This window comes from Tachyglossus aculeatus, chromosome X2 (assembly GCF_015852505.1).
Source record: "Tachyglossus aculeatus isolate mTacAcu1 chromosome X2, mTacAcu1.pri, whole genome shotgun sequence".
Classification (NCBI taxonomy): domain Eukaryota; kingdom Metazoa; phylum Chordata; class Mammalia; order Monotremata; family Tachyglossidae; genus Tachyglossus; species Tachyglossus aculeatus.
Window position 1 is genome coordinate 2,040,117 of NC_052100.1, and position 18,941 is coordinate 2,059,057.

The window sequence follows — 18,941 nt, forward strand, 5'->3', positions numbered from 1 at the left end:
ATTGCCTCTTTGTGTTTTCCCATATGTAAATCAAACATCATTTGTGGGGTGGGTAAAGGGAGAAGTATGTACACTATTTTCTCTTCTAACTTCCTTTCATATTTTATTTCTCTTTCTATTTCCTCCTAACTTCTGTTCTGTTAGGGCTAGCCATGTCGGGAGGCAGCCGCCATGTCAGAGCCCTGCCACCATGTCAGAGGGGAGGGCACTGTGGTGGGGCTGGATGCCATGTCGGGGGCCAGCCGCCATGTCGAGTGGGTGCCACCATGTCGGGACAGGCCGCCGTGTTGGGGGCTGGTCTCCATTTCAGGGGTCAGCCTCTATGGTGGGGCCACCATGTCGGGGTCGGCCCAAAGCAGCAGGTTCCTCCTCTGTCCCCTCAATCATGTCCTTCCTACAGCTCCCTCCTTCCCTCCCTTCCCAAGCTACCCAAACCATTTGACTTCCATGCTCCTCTGGGTAAATGCATATCACCTGTCCCTCCTCCCCCTTCCACCCAGCAACCAGAGCGGAAGCTCCCAGTGGGCAGTGGATGCATTGCTTTATTTTCTGTTTCCCAGAAAATATTTTCTGTTTCCCAACCACTTAGTAAAGTGCACGGCACCCTATGGGCCCTCAGTCAGCGTTGTTGATACAGCTTGTTGTGGGAAAGGAATTTACCTGTTTGTTGTTCTGTTGTATTCTTCCAAGTGCTTAGTACAGAACTTTGCACATAGAAGCTCTCAATACAGTTGAATGAATGAACATAATATTATCCTTACTGTGTTGCTGCAATTGTTATCATTTTTGTTATTATCATATTTATAATAATAAAATGGCAAGTACTTAGCTAAGTTTTGGGATAGTTACAAGATAATCAAATTACACGGCCTTGTCCCACACGAGGTTCACGTTCTTAAAGGTAGATGAAGAATACAGATCCCTTATCCCCATTTTCCAAATGAGGAATCTGAGGCCCAGAAAAGCTCAGTGACTTGTCCAAGATTATCCAGCAGGCCAGGGGAAGAGCTGGGACTAGAACCTGAGTCTCCTGGCTCCCATGAATATCAGGTTCAGTTAGTGGAGCAGCCAAGGCAATGGGATCAGAGAAATCACAAACATTCCCTAACTATCCATCTTGACTCTGAAATCCTTAATACCATCATCCAACAAGGAGAAAAATGAGGTATACATGAGTATATCTGAAAGGCCTAGTGAAAAAGCCTGGATCTAAGAGTCAGAAGGTCTGGGATCTAGTCCCATTTTTGCAATAGGCCTACCTGGGTAACCTTGTGCAAGTCTCTTAACCACTCTAAGCCTTGTTTTCCTCATCTGCAAAATGGGAGTAAAGCACCTATTCTCCATACCTCTGATACTTTGTTTCATGTGTGGGGATGGGATTTGTCCAATCTGATTATTTTGCATCTACCTCAGCACTTACAGTACTTGGCACATGGAGAAATGTTTATTAATATGATCATTATTTTTTCATGCAAGAAGAACACAACATGGCCTAGTGAAAAGAGACCAGGCCTGAGAGTCAAAAGACCTGAGTTTCAGTGCCAGCTCTACCTCAGGCCTAATCTGGGATAAATTTCCTCTTCTCTAAAATGGGGATAAAATAGACTGATAACCCCATGTGGGAGAGTGACTGTGCTGGGAGAGGGTTTGGCACATAGCAAGTGTTTAATAAACAACATAATAAGGTGTTACAAATGTCATTTCTATTACAGGAGTCCTTTGGTAATGTGTATTAAATAGTCCACAATGAAACAGTGAATTTTAAGGGCTTTGACAAAGTGATAGAAAAATAAGGAGTCTCATGAAGAAGGAAAGATGAAAAATCACAGGAAATGAATGAGAAAAGGAATAGCAATCCCACTAGCTCCCCCAAAATATATACCAGATTCTTCTTCTCTAGACGTTGATTGGTTAGAAATTCCTATGCTACCACAGTTTAATTACATGCACTAAATAACTTCCTTTGGTTACTCTACTTGTAAATATTTTCATGTTTGACTCCCTCATCTCAACATTAGTTACTTTTGGGAGGAAATGTGACATTTCCTTGTAGTTTACCCACTAAGTACTTATAATAGTGCATTATACCCAAGGGAAACTCATTAAATACTATACTACTACTACTATTAGTACTGATACTACTACTACTACTACTACTACTACTACTACTACTACTACTACTACTACTACTACTACTACTACTTTAGCCCTATTATTTGTCCTTCAGGGAAAAAAAACTCTACTCTGGGAACCAGGACAACTAGATTTTTTTCCTTTTGGGACTGTGTCATCAGAGGTGGAGGTTTCTGAGTGAAGAATCAACCAAGGTGTTCTACGAGGTAAATAAGACAAGCAGAAATCAGGAAAAGTAGCTGGCTAACTTGAGCAGTGAACATTGCAGTGGCTACCAAGGCAACGACTTATGGCACAACATTGACACTGTTTTGTAGTCATTTTGGTCGTCAACGGGTCCTGCTCCTTCAAATGCACTGTGCACCTCACCCACCCACCTACTTACTCATTGCCCTCCAGGCCCTAGCAGCAACACAATAGGCATAGTAAAAAGAGTGGGAGTGGTGCATAGAAAACGCTTTGCAAGTCACTAGCAATACAATTAATTCCTCTGCAAACCACTAGCACTATAATAAATTTGTCTGAAGTCTCATGACTGAGGTCCCGTCACTGCAAGCATAAGGCAAACCATAATTTCGGGCCAATGGAAGGGCAATAACCAATTTTAAAGCCACAAATATGGGGATTAAGACTGTGAGCCCCTTGTGGGACCGGGACTTTGTCCAACCCGATTTGCTTTTATCTACTCCAGAGCTTAGTATAGTGCCTGGCACATAGTAGGCGCTTAACAAAAACCACAGTTATTATTATTACAAATATATGTCCCAAAGCGTCTTCTTATATAGTAGGCTTATATAGCTCTATTTTTTCGTGGCCAAAATGTCTTCAGCCAAAATCACTCTGCATTTTAATACATTCTGGACTCGCTATGATTTTTAAGAAAGGCAGTCAGCCAAACTATGTCCTTATGTGAATATAATTAAATATGATTGAAAGATTTGTGAAGTTAATTTTTTTAATAGTTCAGCGTTTGATAGTGCTGAAATAGAAGTCTCACACGCGACACCTTGACCAATACAAAAAGAAAAGCAAACTAAATAACCTCCCAAAACATATAGGATAATGGCATTGACTTTTTCCAAGGAAAATAGGATGTTGCATGAACCCCAAGGCAAAGAATGCATCAAGAGGACACTCTCACCTGAAACAAGGACTCATCCAATTCATTGTTTTTTGAAGCGTCCAGGATAACAGGAACCTCTTTACTCTCTGGACAAGGACTATCCAAGATCACACTTGTATGACTTGATTTTGGGAAGAGCAACTGACTTTTCCGGGAGTCCGTGGTCAGGGACACCTCGTGGGAATAAGTCTGGAGAAAAGCTCGGACCCCGTCGATGCCCACAAAGTGCGAGGCTGGGACGCCTCCGAGGTACCCGCTCGACGACTCCAGCAGCCGAGCAGCTCTCCACCTGCGGAGCCTCAGGGCCAACAGCACGATGATGAAGGCCAAGAAAAGGCAGGACACGGCGACCACAGCGACCACCAGATACAGCGTGAGACTGGACTCGGGGTTTACGGGCGTCGAGAGGCTCCCCAGATCCGCTAGGATCTCGGGGATGCTGTCGGCCACGGCCACCGTGACAGTGACAGTGGCAGAGAGAGGGGGCTCTCCGTTGTCCTTGACAACGATCACGAGGCTCTGCTTGAGGGCATCCTTGTCCAGAAAGCCTCGGGCCGTCCTGATCTCGCCCGTGTGCAGCCCCACCGAGAAGAGGCCCGGCTCCGTGGCCTTGAGTAGGCGGTAGGACAGCCAGGCGTTCTGGCCCGAGTCAGCATCCACCGCCACCACCTTGGTCACCAGGAAGCCTCTTTCGGCCGAGCGTGGGGCCAACTCCACCCCGGTGGAGCCGTCGGTGGGTAAGGATGGGTACAGGATTTCTGGGGCGTTGTCGTTCTTGTCTACCACCAGGAGAGTCACGGACACGTTGCTGCTGAGGGCCGGGGTCCCCCCGTCCCGAGCAGTGACCTGTAGCTGCAGCTCCCGGAATTGCTCGTAGTCGAAAGAGCGCAGAGCGTACAGGACTCCAGTCTCTGAGTTAATGGACACGTAGGAGGACAGAGGCGGTTCCTGGCCAGGCCTTTCACTAACGGAGTAAGTGATTTGCGCGTTTTCTTTCCAGTCCGGATCAGCAGCCTTTACAGCAAATATTGAGGTTCCCACCGGATTGTTTTCCATTAAATACGTGACATAGGATTTCTGGGGGAAAAATGGTGGATTGTCATTTTCATCCAAAAGTATCAGCTCCAGTGATTGAGAAGAGGAAAGTGGGGGGAGCCCCCCGTCCTGAGCTCTGATGGTTATGTTATAACAACACTTTACCTCTCTGTCCAGCACGTCCTCACTCACCAAGCTGTAATAGTTTCCCAGTGACTTCGTTAGCCGGAAAGGCAGATTCTCTTGGATTGAAAGAGTCACCTTCCCATTATCCCCCGAATCCCTGTCGTGAACGTTTAACAGAGCAATCACTGTCCCTGGGGGGCTTTCTTCAGAAAGAGGACTGAAGAGAGAAGTTACTGTAATCTCTGGGGCATTGTCATTCACGTCAACCACCTCTAGCAACACTTTCGATAAAGTGGATAACCCTCCGTTATCTTTAGCCTGGATCTCCAATTCGTAAGACTCCATGGCTTCAAAATCCAGATTTCCTTCTATTTTGATTTCGCCGGTTTGGGGGTCCATGACAAAAAGGTCCGAATCTTTGTCGGATAACTTTACAAGTGAGTAGGTCACTAGTGAATTTGAACCCTCGTCTTTGTCCATCGCTTTAACTCTGACAACAGGCGACCCTCTAGGAATATCTTCTCTAACTTTCCCTTGATAGAGTGTCCGGTCAAAAATCGGCGCGTTATCGTTCGCGTCCAAGACCTTGACATGGATAAGGGTGGTTCCTGACCGGGCCGGATCTCCCCCATCAGTGGCTGTGAGAGTCAGAGTGTGCACAGCCTTGACTTCGCGATCAAGAGGTTTCTCCAGAATCATTTCTGCATACTTCTTGCCTCCAGCCTTGGTTTTCACTTCCAAACTGAAATGTTGGTTGTTACTTAGCGAGTAACTCTGGAGGGAATTCCTACCCACATCGGGATCACGGGCGTCCGGGAGGAAAAAGCGAGTGCCGGGTGCTGTGACTTCGCTGATCTCTAAGACCGTGTCTTGTTCTTGGAAGCTTGGAATGTTGTCGTTTATATCCAATATTTCTATTTCTGCTGCGAAGAGTTTCACTGGACTCTCAACCAGTATCTCAATAGTTAACAGACATTGAGTAATCTGACCGCACAGCTCTTCTCTGTCTATTTTCTCATTGATAGACAAATGGCCGCTTTCCGAATTGAGAGAGAAATATTGCGCCTTACCTCTGGAGACAATGCGGACCCGGCGTTCCGACAACTCCCGGGGCTCCAATCCCAGGTCCTTTGCCAAATCCCCCACAAAAGAGCCTTTTTCTTTTTCCTCTGGGACTGAATAGCGGATCTGTCCGTCTCCCGTCTCCCACAGCGTCCCCAGGAGCAGACAAAACAGGACTCGTCCGCTGCTGTTCCAGATCCTCTGCCTAATTCCCGTGGCCTTACGGCTACTCCTTTCTCTCGACTTCTCTTTGGATGACATTGTGAAAGAATATCATGAAATCACTATAAACTATATAAATGAGACCCACGTTAGCTCACCTCTCCGGTATCCGAGCCCGGTTTCTAAGATTTTCTCTCAAAATTCAGATGAGACTGACTGGGCTGCTCCTCTCTTGCTTTGTGACGTAAAAGTCGGGGGGAGGACCAGGCTGGATCTGTCGCTGCTCCTCTTCCATGTAGGTGAACAGCGACACTCAGAGTCTATTGCCTTAATTGCATTCCTTTTAAAAATTCATACTGTATTCTTATAGTTTTATACAAATTGTTAAAAATTAAAGCTGGATTTTTTTATCCATCGTCACTAATCAGGGTGAAAATGTAAAGGTCATTCATTCTTTGAAGTAGTCTTTTCTCTTTGTAATCGTGTTACCAATTTTGAATTTGAGGGGACCTTTAGATAATTATTTCTCTATATTTATAAATGTAGTCTGTATTTTCCTCTGCTTTTTTTAAAAAAAATTATAACACTATGGTGAGAGGTTTACCTAGGTTTCCCAACTTTTCCCTCGTTTCGTTCGTCCATTTTCAGCGTGGTCTAGTGGTTAAAACACGGGCCCGGAAGTCAGAAAGACCTGGGTTCTAATCCCGGCTCTGCCACTTGTCTGCTGTGTGACCCTTGGGTAAGTCACTTCACTTTTCGGTACCTCAGTTACCTCATCTACAAAATGGAGAATAGTACTGTGAGCCTCTGTGGGACATGGACTGTGCCCAACCTGATTACCTTGTAGCTACCCCAGTGCTTAGAACAGTGCCTGACACAAAGTAAGCACTTAAAAAATATCACTTAAAAAAGTGACAGTGTCCGATTAAACCTTTATTTTTATGTCAACTGTTTGGGTATATGCAGTATAATCAGATTGGACAGAGTCCCTATGCACTATGTGGCTCACAATTTTAAGAGGGAAGGTGAACTGGAATCTCATCGTCATTACACAGATGAGGAAACTGAGGCGTGGAGAGGTCAAGTAACTAGCAAGCCTGTGGAAGAGTCTGAATTTGAATTTGGGTCTCCTGACAATTCCCTGCTCTTACGGTTAGGTCACACTGCCTCTGCTTTATATATAAAAAAAGATTTCATATCTTGTATGCAAAGTGTTGAAATAAATTACCATTAGCATTCATCACTTTTCCACCCTATTAATCAGTTAAAGCAATTATAGAAGCGCTGAAGAGTGTTTTTTAACCTGTAGCCAGATTTTTTATTTTTTGTTAAGCAAAAATAAGTCTTTAAGTGAAGAGGTACAATTACCTTGAATTATTTATAAAGACTTTATTTTTTTGATAGGACCAACACAAATTAAAACTTTATGACCACCCTTAATGATGTTCCTTTTCCCTTTACTGGAATTCCCTATTTTCTTCTTGTTTTATTGGATACCTGACATGAAAAATTGAAACCATCATTGTAAAATTCCAGAAAGCTGAATTCAAAAGCATAGACTTCACCACGCACGCATATAGCAATCATGCTCTCTTCACCCCAATTCCCCAGCTCCTCATAGACAGTCATTGCCTTCCCATGAATACTAGTAATAATGACAATAATAATAATTGGATTTATTAAGCTTTTAGTATGTCCCAAGCACTAGAATAGATAAAAGATAATCCTACTGCAAACTGTCCCTGTCTCTTATAGGGCTCACAGTCTAAGAGGTAGGAGGAAAAGGTATTTTTACCACATTTTACATATGAGGAAACTGAGGTACAGTAAAGTTAAGAGATATGCCTAAAGTCATAGGCAAATGATGGTACCAGGACTAAAACCTGGCTCTCTTGGCACCCAGCTCTGTATTATTTTCATTAGGTCACGTTTACTCTCCTCTTTCTCTACCTCCTTATCTCCCAACTCTGTTCTTCAGGGAAACATCTATCTGATGCAGTGGTAAACCTGGATTGGCTATTCTATCATTACATACAGCTATCACTCTAATATTAGGGTGGTAAAGTGGGTAAAGAGACAACAAGAAGAGTCCTTTATCATTGTGGTTCTTGACCTCCACAGAAAATTGAAGAAGTTTGTGACACCCCAAATGCTGTTATTCCCAATCAGAATAGATGCTCCAGGAAGGTATATTTGTGAATTCATAAAAGTGAAGTAAGGCATAATAATCACCATCATCCCCACGATAGTAATCAATGTTTAGTGAGTAATCACTGCATAAAAGGAACTGTGGCAGTTGACTTGATTTATCTAAGATCACATAGCAGACCAGTTCCAGAAGTGGGATTAGAGCCTGCTAACTCAATTTATTTCGTGCCTCATTGGGAATGTGACTAGCAGAGTGTGAATGACATTTCAGAAAACACTATCACTACAATCAATTCCTAAACATAGGCTCTTATTCTTGAAGTCTCAAGCTCTAGGCTTGTGTGTCATCCCTAATGGGAGACTCCATCCTTAAGCATTTGGGAACATACAATAAAATAGAAGATCTTAATACTGCTCTCGAGGAGTTTTCAGTCTAAGGGAAGAAGACAGACAGATACATTTTAGGAAGAGAATAGAAAGAAAAGTAAAGACATAGACATAAATGGTTGAAACAAAAGTAAAAGTGGATAACTAAATTGGATAAATGAGCAATGAGCAATACACAGGAGTGGTGAAGGGTATGATGGGATAACATGACTAAAATGGTGGGGATTAGTTCAACAATTTATTAGACCATCTTTGGGATAGATACAAGGTTATGAAACTAGACATAGCCCTTGTTCCACATGGGGTTCAGAATCTATTTTAACCCCATTAGCAGATGAGGAAACTGAGCCCCTCAGCAGTTTAGCCAGTTACAGAGCTGGAACTGTAACCCAGGTCTCTTGACTCCCAACTCTTTCCACTAGGCAATTCTGCTTCCCGTGACAGGTTTTCATTTGTATATTTGAAATAAATTTACAGAGTTGGTAAATTAGCCATTAAAGAGTCAAGCTTCCGAAGCATGCCGCAATAGAAATCAAAATTGGACACCAGATTTATTGTGGAAAAATGCTTTATTTTTTCAGGAACGTACAAGGAGTGACACTAAAGGTGTCCAGTTCTCGATCTTTTTTCCATTTGTCAACTACATCATCCATTGGATTAGGTTTGGGTTGTTTATAGGGTTTAAAACCTCTCCGTAGATCATCTTACTGGAGGACTTTAAAAAATCTATCCACAGAGATACACAATTTCTGCTATATTGTTTCACTCATTTTGTCAAGAAGCAACCAGACACCCCGAGAAGAACATGTTACCACACTTCAAAAAGACTTGGAACTCGAAACTTTAAAATACTCCAGCATTATTTAATTTTATCATAAAATGCAACAACTATACTAACTTAATATATAAAATATTTACATACAATAGTGAAATTAAATCTGTTGATTCAGTTTTAGTAGTTTTCAAAATCAGTTGTCAATTTCAACTTGCAGGTTCATTCAAACAAGCATGAATATCTAGTACTTTTAAATATTATGTTCCAAATATTCCAAAGAGGAGTGTACTCTTGACTGAAGCTGAAAGTAGGATTTAATTTTTAAAAAATTAAGAAGAGAAAGATCAAGAAGGCTAATGAATTTTACTTAATCACGAATCAAAACTAAGGACATTCTCTCACTCAACAGACCAGAACTATATATTTTTCTACTGATATTCTTATTGTTGGAATTGCTGATACTACAGATGGGTAAAGGGAGAAAATATACATTTAAGTTCTTAACAATAATGATAGTATTGATTAAGTTCTTGCTATGTGTCAAGCACTGAGCTAAGCTTTAGGATAGTTAAAGGAAACATACTGAAAATGCTGTTTTATTTTGTTTTGTTTATCTGGTTTGGTTCAAATGCCACAAGGACTTCTGAATGCATGAAATTTCTGATTTTTCCCTTTGAGTAAACACTTTTACTTTCTATAATTTTTGTGATTTAATCGTATTATTCTCTCCCCATACATAATTGCTACCTGGTTGAATTATTTAGCAATTAATTTTCCCTGATGATCAATCAAACAATCAATGGTATTTACTGAGCACTTACATTGTGCACAGCACTGTACTAAGTATTTGGGATAGTACAATACAATAGAGTTGGTAGATACCATTTAACATATTTAGGCAAGTCAAAAAATATGAAGGTTAATTTCCATTTTAACTCTTCATTAGCATTCATTTAGGATATAGGTATCCTTTTAGCATACTTAAAAGTGAAACTATTATTTACACACATGTCACTTCAATATATTTAAGAAAATCAAGTGGGAGGCTATAAGAAGAATGGAGAGTAAATAGATTTACTAACTCTGGAAAATTCTTCCTACTCTATATGTTGACAACTGCTGATATGAGGGAAAAGCAAGGATCAAGAAAAAAATTGCAGTTGTTCTGTGATACGTCCAAACTATTTCAATTGAGCCATCCCTTTCCTTGCCTCAACCTGACTGATGTGCTGAAAATCCTGATTTCTGTCCGCACACAGTTCAATATTCCCTTGCTGAACCGGGAGGCTGGGAATAATGGGTTTGAGGAATTTGAATTCGCTGTTCCCAGAGCCAGTTGTCAAACAGACTTCGTACTGATAAGATTGTGAGAGCCTCCCAGTGCCTCCCATGTCTATCAAACTATTTCGAAAATCACTCGGATCATAAAAGTGACCAGAGGCGGGGCTGTATCTTTCCTTCGTTTGCTTTCTTTGACAGGTCTTGATTAATATAAAGATCGTTACAGACACCAAAAAGAGAAATGAAATTAAAGCCAAGGAAATGACTAAATACATCGTCAAAGGGTCGTCCTGCTTTTCTTCCTGAGAAAAGTCTGGGACTTGCAAATGGACGTCCGAGAAACCGTTCACCAAAAGAATGGTCAGTGTGGCGCGAGTGGCCTGGGGTGGCTTGCCATTGTCTCGAACCAGGATGACAACTTGCTGTTTCATGGCATCTCTCTCTGTGACAGGCCTCGTGGTTCTCACTTCTCCATTGTGAGGGACTACGGTGAAGAGGCCAGGGGCTGTTGTCTGAAGAAGTTGGTAGGAGAGCCAAGAATTCTGCCCAGAGTCCCCATCGACGGCGACCACTTTCATTACCAAGTAACCCGCCTCCGCCGTCCTGGGGACCAGGTCACTGTAAGAAGCTGAGAAGTTTTGCAGTGGATATAGTATAACCGGGGCGTTGTCGTTCTCGTCCACGATGCAGACATGAACGGAGACGGTTGAGCTCTTGGCAGGGGAACCAGAGTCAGAAGCTTGCACAGTAACCTGGAAAGCCTTCACTTCTTCATAATCAAAAGTCTTCAGGACATACAAGTTACCATTTTCCGAATTGATGGAGATAAAAGGGGAGGAGTACTCAGACCCCAGCAAAATGGCATATGTCACTTTAGCATTCAGTCCCGAATCTGAATCGACGGCGTTCACACTGCCGATTATCAGAGATGGCCTGTTGTTTTCAGTCACGTGCATTAGGTAGGATGTTTGATTGAACTTGGGAGGGTTATCATTGATATCCGATAATTGCACCCTAATAGTTTCCAGAGTGGTGAGGCTCGGAGAGCCCGAATCCACGGCCGTGATGGTAATATTATAGTTGGAAATGCTCTCCCTGTCCAAGGCTGCGTCTGTTATCAGCTCGAAGTAATTGTTGAAGGTCGGTTTGAGCACAAACGGAATGTCATTCTGGATAGAGCAGCTTGTTTTTCCGAAATCACCCGAGTCTCGATCTCGGACACTAAAAAGGGCCACCACTGTCCCGGGAAGAGCATCCTCTGGTAGTGGGCTGGTCAGGGAGGTCACTACCACCTCCGGCGAGTTGTCATTCACATCCCCGACATCAACCAAGACTTTGCAATGTGAGGAGAGGCCCCCGCCGTCGGTGGAGCGAACGTTAAACTCATACTTCTCGTTCATTTCAAAATCCAGAGGTTTAGCGATTCGGATTTCACCCGTCACGGGGTGAATGTTGAACGTTCGGGACACCTTCCCTGAGCTCTGACTGAATGAGTAGAACACGTCTCCATGACTCCCTTCGTCTAAGTCAGTGGCGGACACTGTGGTCACCAAGGTATCTTCCGAACTGTTTTCTAGAACCCGCGCTCTGTAAAGCGGCTGAGAAAACACGGGGGCGTTGTCATTCGCATCCAGGACAATGATGTGGACTTTAATAGTACCAGACCTGGGCGGGGACCCACCATCCACAGCCGTGAGCAGGAAGTGGAGTTCTGGATGTTCCTCGCGATCCAGAGACTTTGCCAAAACCAATTCCGCATATTTCCTGCCGTCGCTCTGCTCTCCGGTAAGTAAATCAAACTGTTCACTAGTTGGAGCGATCTTATACACCCGGAGGCTATTATTCCCTACGTCTAAATCCTGGGCATTTTCTAAGGGGAAGCGAGTCCCAATGTTCGTCAATTCTGGTATCTTTAAAATTTGCTCCTCCTCTGAGAACACAGGCGAATGATCATTGATATCAGAAACCTCCACTTGAACGCGAAAGAAGTGCAACGGGTTTTGCAGTAGGAGCTCAAAATGAATCACGCACTGCTCCACTTGCCCGCATAGTTCCTCCCGGTCTATATTGTCTTTAATTACCAGAGTCCCACTGTTCAAGTCTAAGAGAAAAGGTTCTCTGCCACCTTCCACCACAATCCGAGCTTTCCGGGAGGACAGCGAAGTCTCATCCAGCCCCAAGTCCTTTGCTATATTGGCCACAAAGGAGCCGGTCGCCATTTCTTCCGCCACGGAATACCGAAGCGTCTCAGACGCCGCACACGCTCCCAGAAAGACAAAAATATAGAGAAAAAGAACTTGCCTTATCGTTCTTTGCGGCACTGGAGCCATTTCCTTCTTCTGTTTCCCTCAGGAACTGCTTACCCAAGCGCCCCCCCACCCCCCTTCTCTTTCTGCAGAGAGGAGCGGTTCCGAATACAAGAAGGTGAGGGAAAGCCTCCTGACTGAACTACTCGGATTCCAGTTGTGGCGGTATTCCTATATACGGCGGAGGATTTAGCCGAGTCCGTAAGAACCCTCCTGCACATCTGCTTCCCCTAGAAGGATTGCGGCAGGGCGGCTCTCGGGCTCAGCAATTTCATTTCGGCATCATCCTGGCCAACAGCTCCACCAAGTGTTGCAATTGAGGAAAGCGGAATAACATGATAATAATAATGCCTAGTATTTAGAAACCATTTTAAAAGTGTTTTTTTTCTAAGGCACTTTCACATCAATTATCTCATTTTATACCCACGAAGAATAAGACTCGGCTCATGGACCACAGGGGGCTCAAAAGGGTGTGTGAATTTTTAAAGGTTCATTTAAAAACCGGGACAAGTTTTCTGGAATTCAGCATATACAGTCAACATCCCTGACACAAAATAAGACCCACCACCGTCTCTGTAAATGAATCCTCAGGGACGAGGCTGTCCAGGAAGGTGGAAGTTATGTGACGAAAGTTGTCATTCCCGTCGAACACCTGGACTAGGACTTCTCAATTTACGGAGATGTCTCCACTTCCCTTAGCCAAAATAGCCAGCTAGTTCATGTAAGATTCAGCATCCTTTGCAGTGCTAACTGCCCTGCGGCTGGATTTATGTGAAACGACTCCAAAGCTTCCTTCACTCATCGGAGAAAATGTGAGCAGGTTGACATTTCAAATTATGTATATCTCCTGGACCTGTTCTGCTTTCAGCTTTCCTATCCAAACTAAAAGGCAGCGTGGAGTCACAGAAGTTTGATTTGTGCTTGTCTCTCTCATTTGTGTCTGTCACAATGTTACAGATTTTTAAAAAATCATTTAGGAATGGTTGGCCCTTGTTGCCTTCTGTTGACTGATTCGTTCCAGGCCTTAAGTTTTTCCTTCTGTCTGATTCACGTTATCAAGCTCACTATAGGTTATACTATAATGGCAGTTCCAAGATAGTCCTGTGGTATCTCCTACTCCACCATTTTAGGGAAAAACATCTTTGATCTTTGGTCCTCCCAAGTTTTCCCTGATCAGTAACTGAATGAGGGGGTGAGCCTAGGTGAAATTGTTACAGACTACTCTTCTTGGCTAGACTTTTTTAGGAAGCTGGGACCCCAGATATCCATTGGCTGAACTGAGTTTGAAATGCTGCTCTATTTTATTGTTCTAAGGCCGTAGAATTATGGGGAAAAGAATAAGCAGGAGAAAAAGTTTGAAAATTTCCAGTTCTAACTAAAGGTGATAATTCATATCACCTGCCTTTTGAATAAGCTACTCTTTGGTTTATTCAAAATTGCCATCTCATCTACTATTTACATGGTCCTTGTCTCAACTTAATAAGTCCTATGCCTTTCACCAAACATCTTATTAAATCTTACCTCCTGAGGGACTTTCCAGACAAAATTAAAGTGGCACTAACTCTCCTCCCTCTCCCAACAACTTTTCGAAAAATCTCCTCTTATTCTGTCTCATATGCTATCAAATAGTTTTGCAATTGCTCCTTTATTCCTTTAATGAACTTGTTGTTCGGGAGGAAGAGCTTTATTCTGGGAATTAGAAGACCAGGGTTGCCGTCCTGATTCTAGCAGGTATTGATTAATGTGGGTGAAGATCGCACACGCACTTTGGAGTGTGCTGCAGCCCTATCCTTTTTCTTGCTCGTTGCACTCCGTGTCTCAACGGGAACATGATAGGCAGGGACAAGATCGTGCGGGTGATGTTGTGTAAGCCATTAGCACAGTCATCAACTCCTTCACATAGGATCTTGGTGCTGACGTCTCAGGACCAATGCTGATCTTCTTTCCTGATGGGAGGCTCCCTCATCGCCTCTTGTTATTCATTTATTAAACGTAGAATTCTGTCCAAATCAGCATAGTCTATTTTAGATCGAAATTATTAGAAAGCAGAAATTCTTAGAAGTGCTATGCATCCATCAGAGAGATGATCATGATGATGGTATTTGATAAGTGCTTACAATGTGTCAAGCACTGTTCTAAGCGTTGGGGAAAATGCAAGCAAATTAGGTTGGACACAGTCCCTATCCCACATGGGGTTTACAGTCTTAAACCCCATTTTACAGAGGAGGTAACTGTGGCACGGAGAAATTAAGTGACTTCCCCTAAGTCACATAGAGAGTACTTATTATGATATTGGTATTGACGATGCATCCCAATTGCTTTTGAAAAAATTGGGGCCATATGAAAATCAATCTATAAAATGTAAATTGGCAATCATTCTCATTTAGCTGATAAAATTCAAGAATTTTTACTTATATTTACCGAGTTACCTTGACTGTAATTTCATTTGCTATAGAAGGTCTTTAACATAAGGATTGGAAAAAAATTATTTACCATGTCTTGGGATGGCAAAATACAGTTAATGCAGAATTCGAAATAAATGAAATAGGTGATAAAGAAGCTGAATAACCAGAAACACAGGGTTTCAAATCATTCTGGAAATACAGTAATGTCCAAGTCCAAACCAAAGACAATCGTTTTTTATGGCGATTCGAAGCAAGTCAACATTTCCTTTCCAAAATCTTAAGGTGGTTTTGTTAAGACAAAAAAAAAAAATCATAAAATGTTAAAACACAGGAAAATTAGAAAAAAGATATAATGATCAAAAGTATACATATCCTGAGTGATCACGAAATATAAGAAAAATTATTTGTGGATGACAAATCACACCTGGGAATTTGTATATAATAGATACACTTTAAGTAGTGTGTTTTATTGAAATGAAAAGATAAGAAGACATTTCAATTTTCCTTGGACACAAACAATAAAAACATTCAATGAACAATGCTATCCAAGTGTTTGGATCCTTCAAAATTTTCTTATGCACTGACAAAAGTAATAGTCCTGATAATGAGTGTTATGAAAATCTATTTTTTAATAGGAAATCAAATTAATAAACTACCTGATTACCCATTTTGTCGCTTTAAAAGAACAAGACGGGGGAAAATTGTGTTAGGGCCAATTTTGCACTGGAAAAGATTCTGGTCCGTTACTCAAAACTAAACTCTGTCGGCAAGGGGAACTATCCTGAACATCCTGGAAGGCGCCCTGAGCCGGGAGGCTGGGAATAACGGGTTTGAGAAACTGGAACTCGTTGTTCCCGGACCCAGTGGTTAAACACACCTCATAGTGGTAACTGTGGGACAGGGTCCCGGTGCCGTTCACATCCACCAAATGTCCCGGGAAATGGCCATCGGTGCCCAGGCTGGGCGCATCAGCGTGCTCTTTTCTCCTGCTCCACAGCTTCACTACAATGAAGACGATCACCGAGAAGAGGAAGAGGAATGAGATGGAGGCCAGAGCAATGACTAAATACATCGTGAGTGAGTCCTCAGGCTCATCTTCCCTAGGTAATTCCGGGAGCCGTAAATAGGGTTCTGAAAAGCCGTCCACAAGAAACACATGCAAAGTCGCCGAGGTGGACAGAGGCGGCTCCCCATGGTCCTTCACCAAGACAATGAGTCTCTGCTTGATGGCGTCTCGATCGGTGATGAGCCTCGTGGTTCGGACTTCCCCATTGTGAGACCACACACTGAAGAGTCCAGGGTCCGTAGCCTTGAGCAGCTGGAAGGAAAGCCAAGAGTTCTGAGCCGAGTCCGCGTCCACCGCCACCACCTTGGTCACCAGGTAGCCGGCCTCCGCCCATCTGGGGACCAGGTCATTGCAGGGAGCGGTGCCGTTCTGCAGAGGATATAGGACGAAGGGACTGTTGTCATTGTCATCCAGAACCACCACCCGAACCATCGCCTGGCTGCTCAGGACTGGAGAGCCGCCGTCAACAGCCCTCACTTCAAACTGGAACTCCCGAATGGCTTCGTAATCCATGGATCTCAGAGCGTAAAGATTGCCATTGTCCAAGTTGATGGAGATGAAAGAGGGCAGGGGAAGTTCACCGGTCTCGGAGGGCAGGAGGGAGTAGGTCACACTGGCGTTCTGTCCAGAATCTCTGTCCATAGCATGTACACTGCCGATAAGCAGAGCGGGGCTGTTGTTTTCCCGCACATAGAACGTGTATGATGTTTGATTGAACACCGGAGGGTTATCATTAACATCGGAAATCAGCACCGTTATATTTTGCTCCGTTTTGAGGCTGGGAGAACCCAAATCCGTGACAGTGATGGTGATGTTGTATTCGGACTGTCCCTCTCTATCCAGAGCTCGGTCCGTCACCAGAGTGTAGAAGTTCTCGAACGTTTGTTTGAGAAGGAAAGGCAGATCGTCCTGAATTGAGCAAACCATTTTACCATTGTCCCCGGAGTCTAAATCTCTAATACTGAAAAGGGCGACCACAGTTTCAGGCGAGTTCTCGGGGATGGGGCTCGTAATTGACGACATACTGATAGTGGGCGAATTGTCGTTCTCATCAATGACCTGAACAAGAAGAGTACATTTTCCAGAGAGGCCCCCACCATCTCTTGCTTCAATTTCGATCTCGTACGACTGCCTAAACTCAAAATCCAATTTTCCTCTTACTCGAATTTCCCCCGATACTGGATTTATTTTAAAACTATTGCGAATTTCTTCAGAGGCATGGAAAAAGGTGTATTTAATTTCCCCATAGTTTCCTGCGTCAAAATCTTGAGCGGAGACAATGGAAACTAGTGATCCCGCGGGACTATTTTCAGGAATCTGAACCTCATATCGCGGTTGAGTGAACTCAGGGGCGTTGTCATTAATGTCCACGACAAGAACGTGAATCTCGGCAGTTCCGGATCTGGGCGGAGACCCGCCATCCAGAGCCGTGATGGTTAGGTGGAATTCAGCCTGCTGCTCCCGATCTAGCGCTTTATCCAATACCAGCTCCGGGAATTTCCTGCCGTCACTGCGACTGCGAGTGTTAATGTGGAAATAGGAAGTGGAGCTGATGCTGTAGGCTTGGAGGCTATTGTTCCCAACATCTATATCCTGGGCACTTTGCATTTTAAATTCCGTTCCTACAGGAGTATTTTCCGGTATATTCAAAGTCACTTCCTTGTCCAGGAACACCGGAGAATTGTCGTTTATATCGCCCACTGATACCTCAGCTCCATAAAATTCTAAAGGATTTTCTAGTAAAATTTGGAAATTCACAACGCAGCGCTCCTTCTGCCCACATAGGACCTCCCGGTCGAGTTTCTCATTTAACAGCAAATCCCCCGTCTGGCGGTTGAGGTGGAAATACGATTTGTCACCTTTGGAAACGATCCGAGCTTCCCGGGCAGAGAGATCCCTGATATTAAGCCCCAGGTCCTTTGCCACGTTAGCCACAAAAGAACCGCTCTCCGATTCCTCCAATACCGAATACCGAACTGAATCCGACACGACTTCCGAAACATTAAAAGAAATAATAAGAAATGCAACTTGCCTTATCAGCCGAATAGTCTCCCCTTTGGCTTCCATTTTTTCTGGTGTAAAAGCCGGCTTATTCTCACAGATATAGAACCTGTTAACGGCAATCCGAGACCAGGTGAAGCTCCTTTCGAGGTTTTCCAATTTTTTAATGTACTGCTAGCAGCCTTTGATGAAGACTCCGACCCTTCCCCGGCACTGAGGACAAATCCGCACTGCTTCTGTCAGTCCCCCCTGCCTCTCTTTCGATGAATAATGGAGTCCGAGGCATCAGCAGTTCTCGTTCTTCTCCTTCTTATCCTGCAGCGCCACCACGCGTCCATACCGAAAATTATTTTCTCTCTGAAAACTCATCAAATTAAGTTTCTCAATTCAAAGTCTCGCTTGATTGTCTATTTTTTTCCTTAGATCTTTACGATGCTAGTAAGCTTGCTTTTCTGACATAAAGTGAGCAAATCCAGGATATATACATTTTGACAAAGCCTAAAATTCCTCTAGTAAGCAAGTGAATTCGGGTTTTGTTAAAAAGAATAAGGAGTCGTGAAGTTGCAGATTTTTCTTAAATCTGGCGATTTTTAGAACTTTCCAAAAGCACTAACCATATCCAGCAGCGATTAACAAAGTTATAAATGGTCGTCATAACTCGACGAGAAAAAATGTTTCAATAGAACAAATCTTTGTTTAAAAAGTAGGTGTTTTTTTCTTAAAACATACCAGGCACTACCCATTAACTGAATTTTCTTCTTGCGATCGAATAATGAGGTTTTTGAAGAGGATATTTTAGTTCCAATAGTCAGAGAAAATGCCAGTTTCAGTCAGAGGGCAGGTGACTCTATGGAATTTATAAAACGTTTACTATGTGCCAGTCACCGAACTAAACGCTGGAGTAGATACAAGCTAATCAGTTTGGTCACGA

At 43.3% G+C, this 18,941-nt stretch overlaps 3 protein-coding genes across 3 annotated transcripts; all 3 read right to left on the reverse strand.

The window, feature by feature from the left end:
• Positions 1–2,186: 2,186 nt before the first annotated feature.
• LOC119949634 (protocadherin gamma-A10-like) lies at positions 2,187–5,794 on the reverse strand. Its single transcript, XM_038771509.1, has 2 exons — positions 3,275–5,794; positions 2,187–2,332 (listed from the first exon to the last, which is right to left on the reverse strand). Exons 1-2 carry the CDS (start codon positions 5,738–5,740, stop codon positions 2,291–2,293), a joined length of 2,508 nt encoding a protein of 835 aa, XP_038627437.1. The 5' UTR covers positions 5,741–5,794; the 3' UTR covers positions 2,187–2,290.
• A 2,932-nt stretch (positions 5,795–8,726) lies between these two features.
• On the reverse strand, positions 8,727–14,684 carry LOC119949392 (protocadherin beta-16-like). Its single transcript, XM_038771137.1, has one exon. The coding sequence runs from the start codon at positions 12,560–12,562 to the stop codon at positions 10,133–10,135; it is 2,430 nt and encodes an 809-aa protein (XP_038627065.1). The 5' UTR covers positions 12,563–14,684; the 3' UTR covers positions 8,727–10,132.
• Positions 14,685–15,380: 696 nt separating this feature from the next.
• LOC119949269 (protocadherin beta-16-like) lies at positions 15,381–18,930 on the reverse strand. Its single transcript, XM_038770883.1, has one exon. It carries the CDS (start codon positions 18,074–18,076, stop codon positions 15,650–15,652), a length of 2,427 nt encoding a protein of 808 aa, XP_038626811.1. The 5' UTR covers positions 18,077–18,930; the 3' UTR covers positions 15,381–15,649.
• Positions 18,931–18,941: the final 11 nt, after the last annotated feature.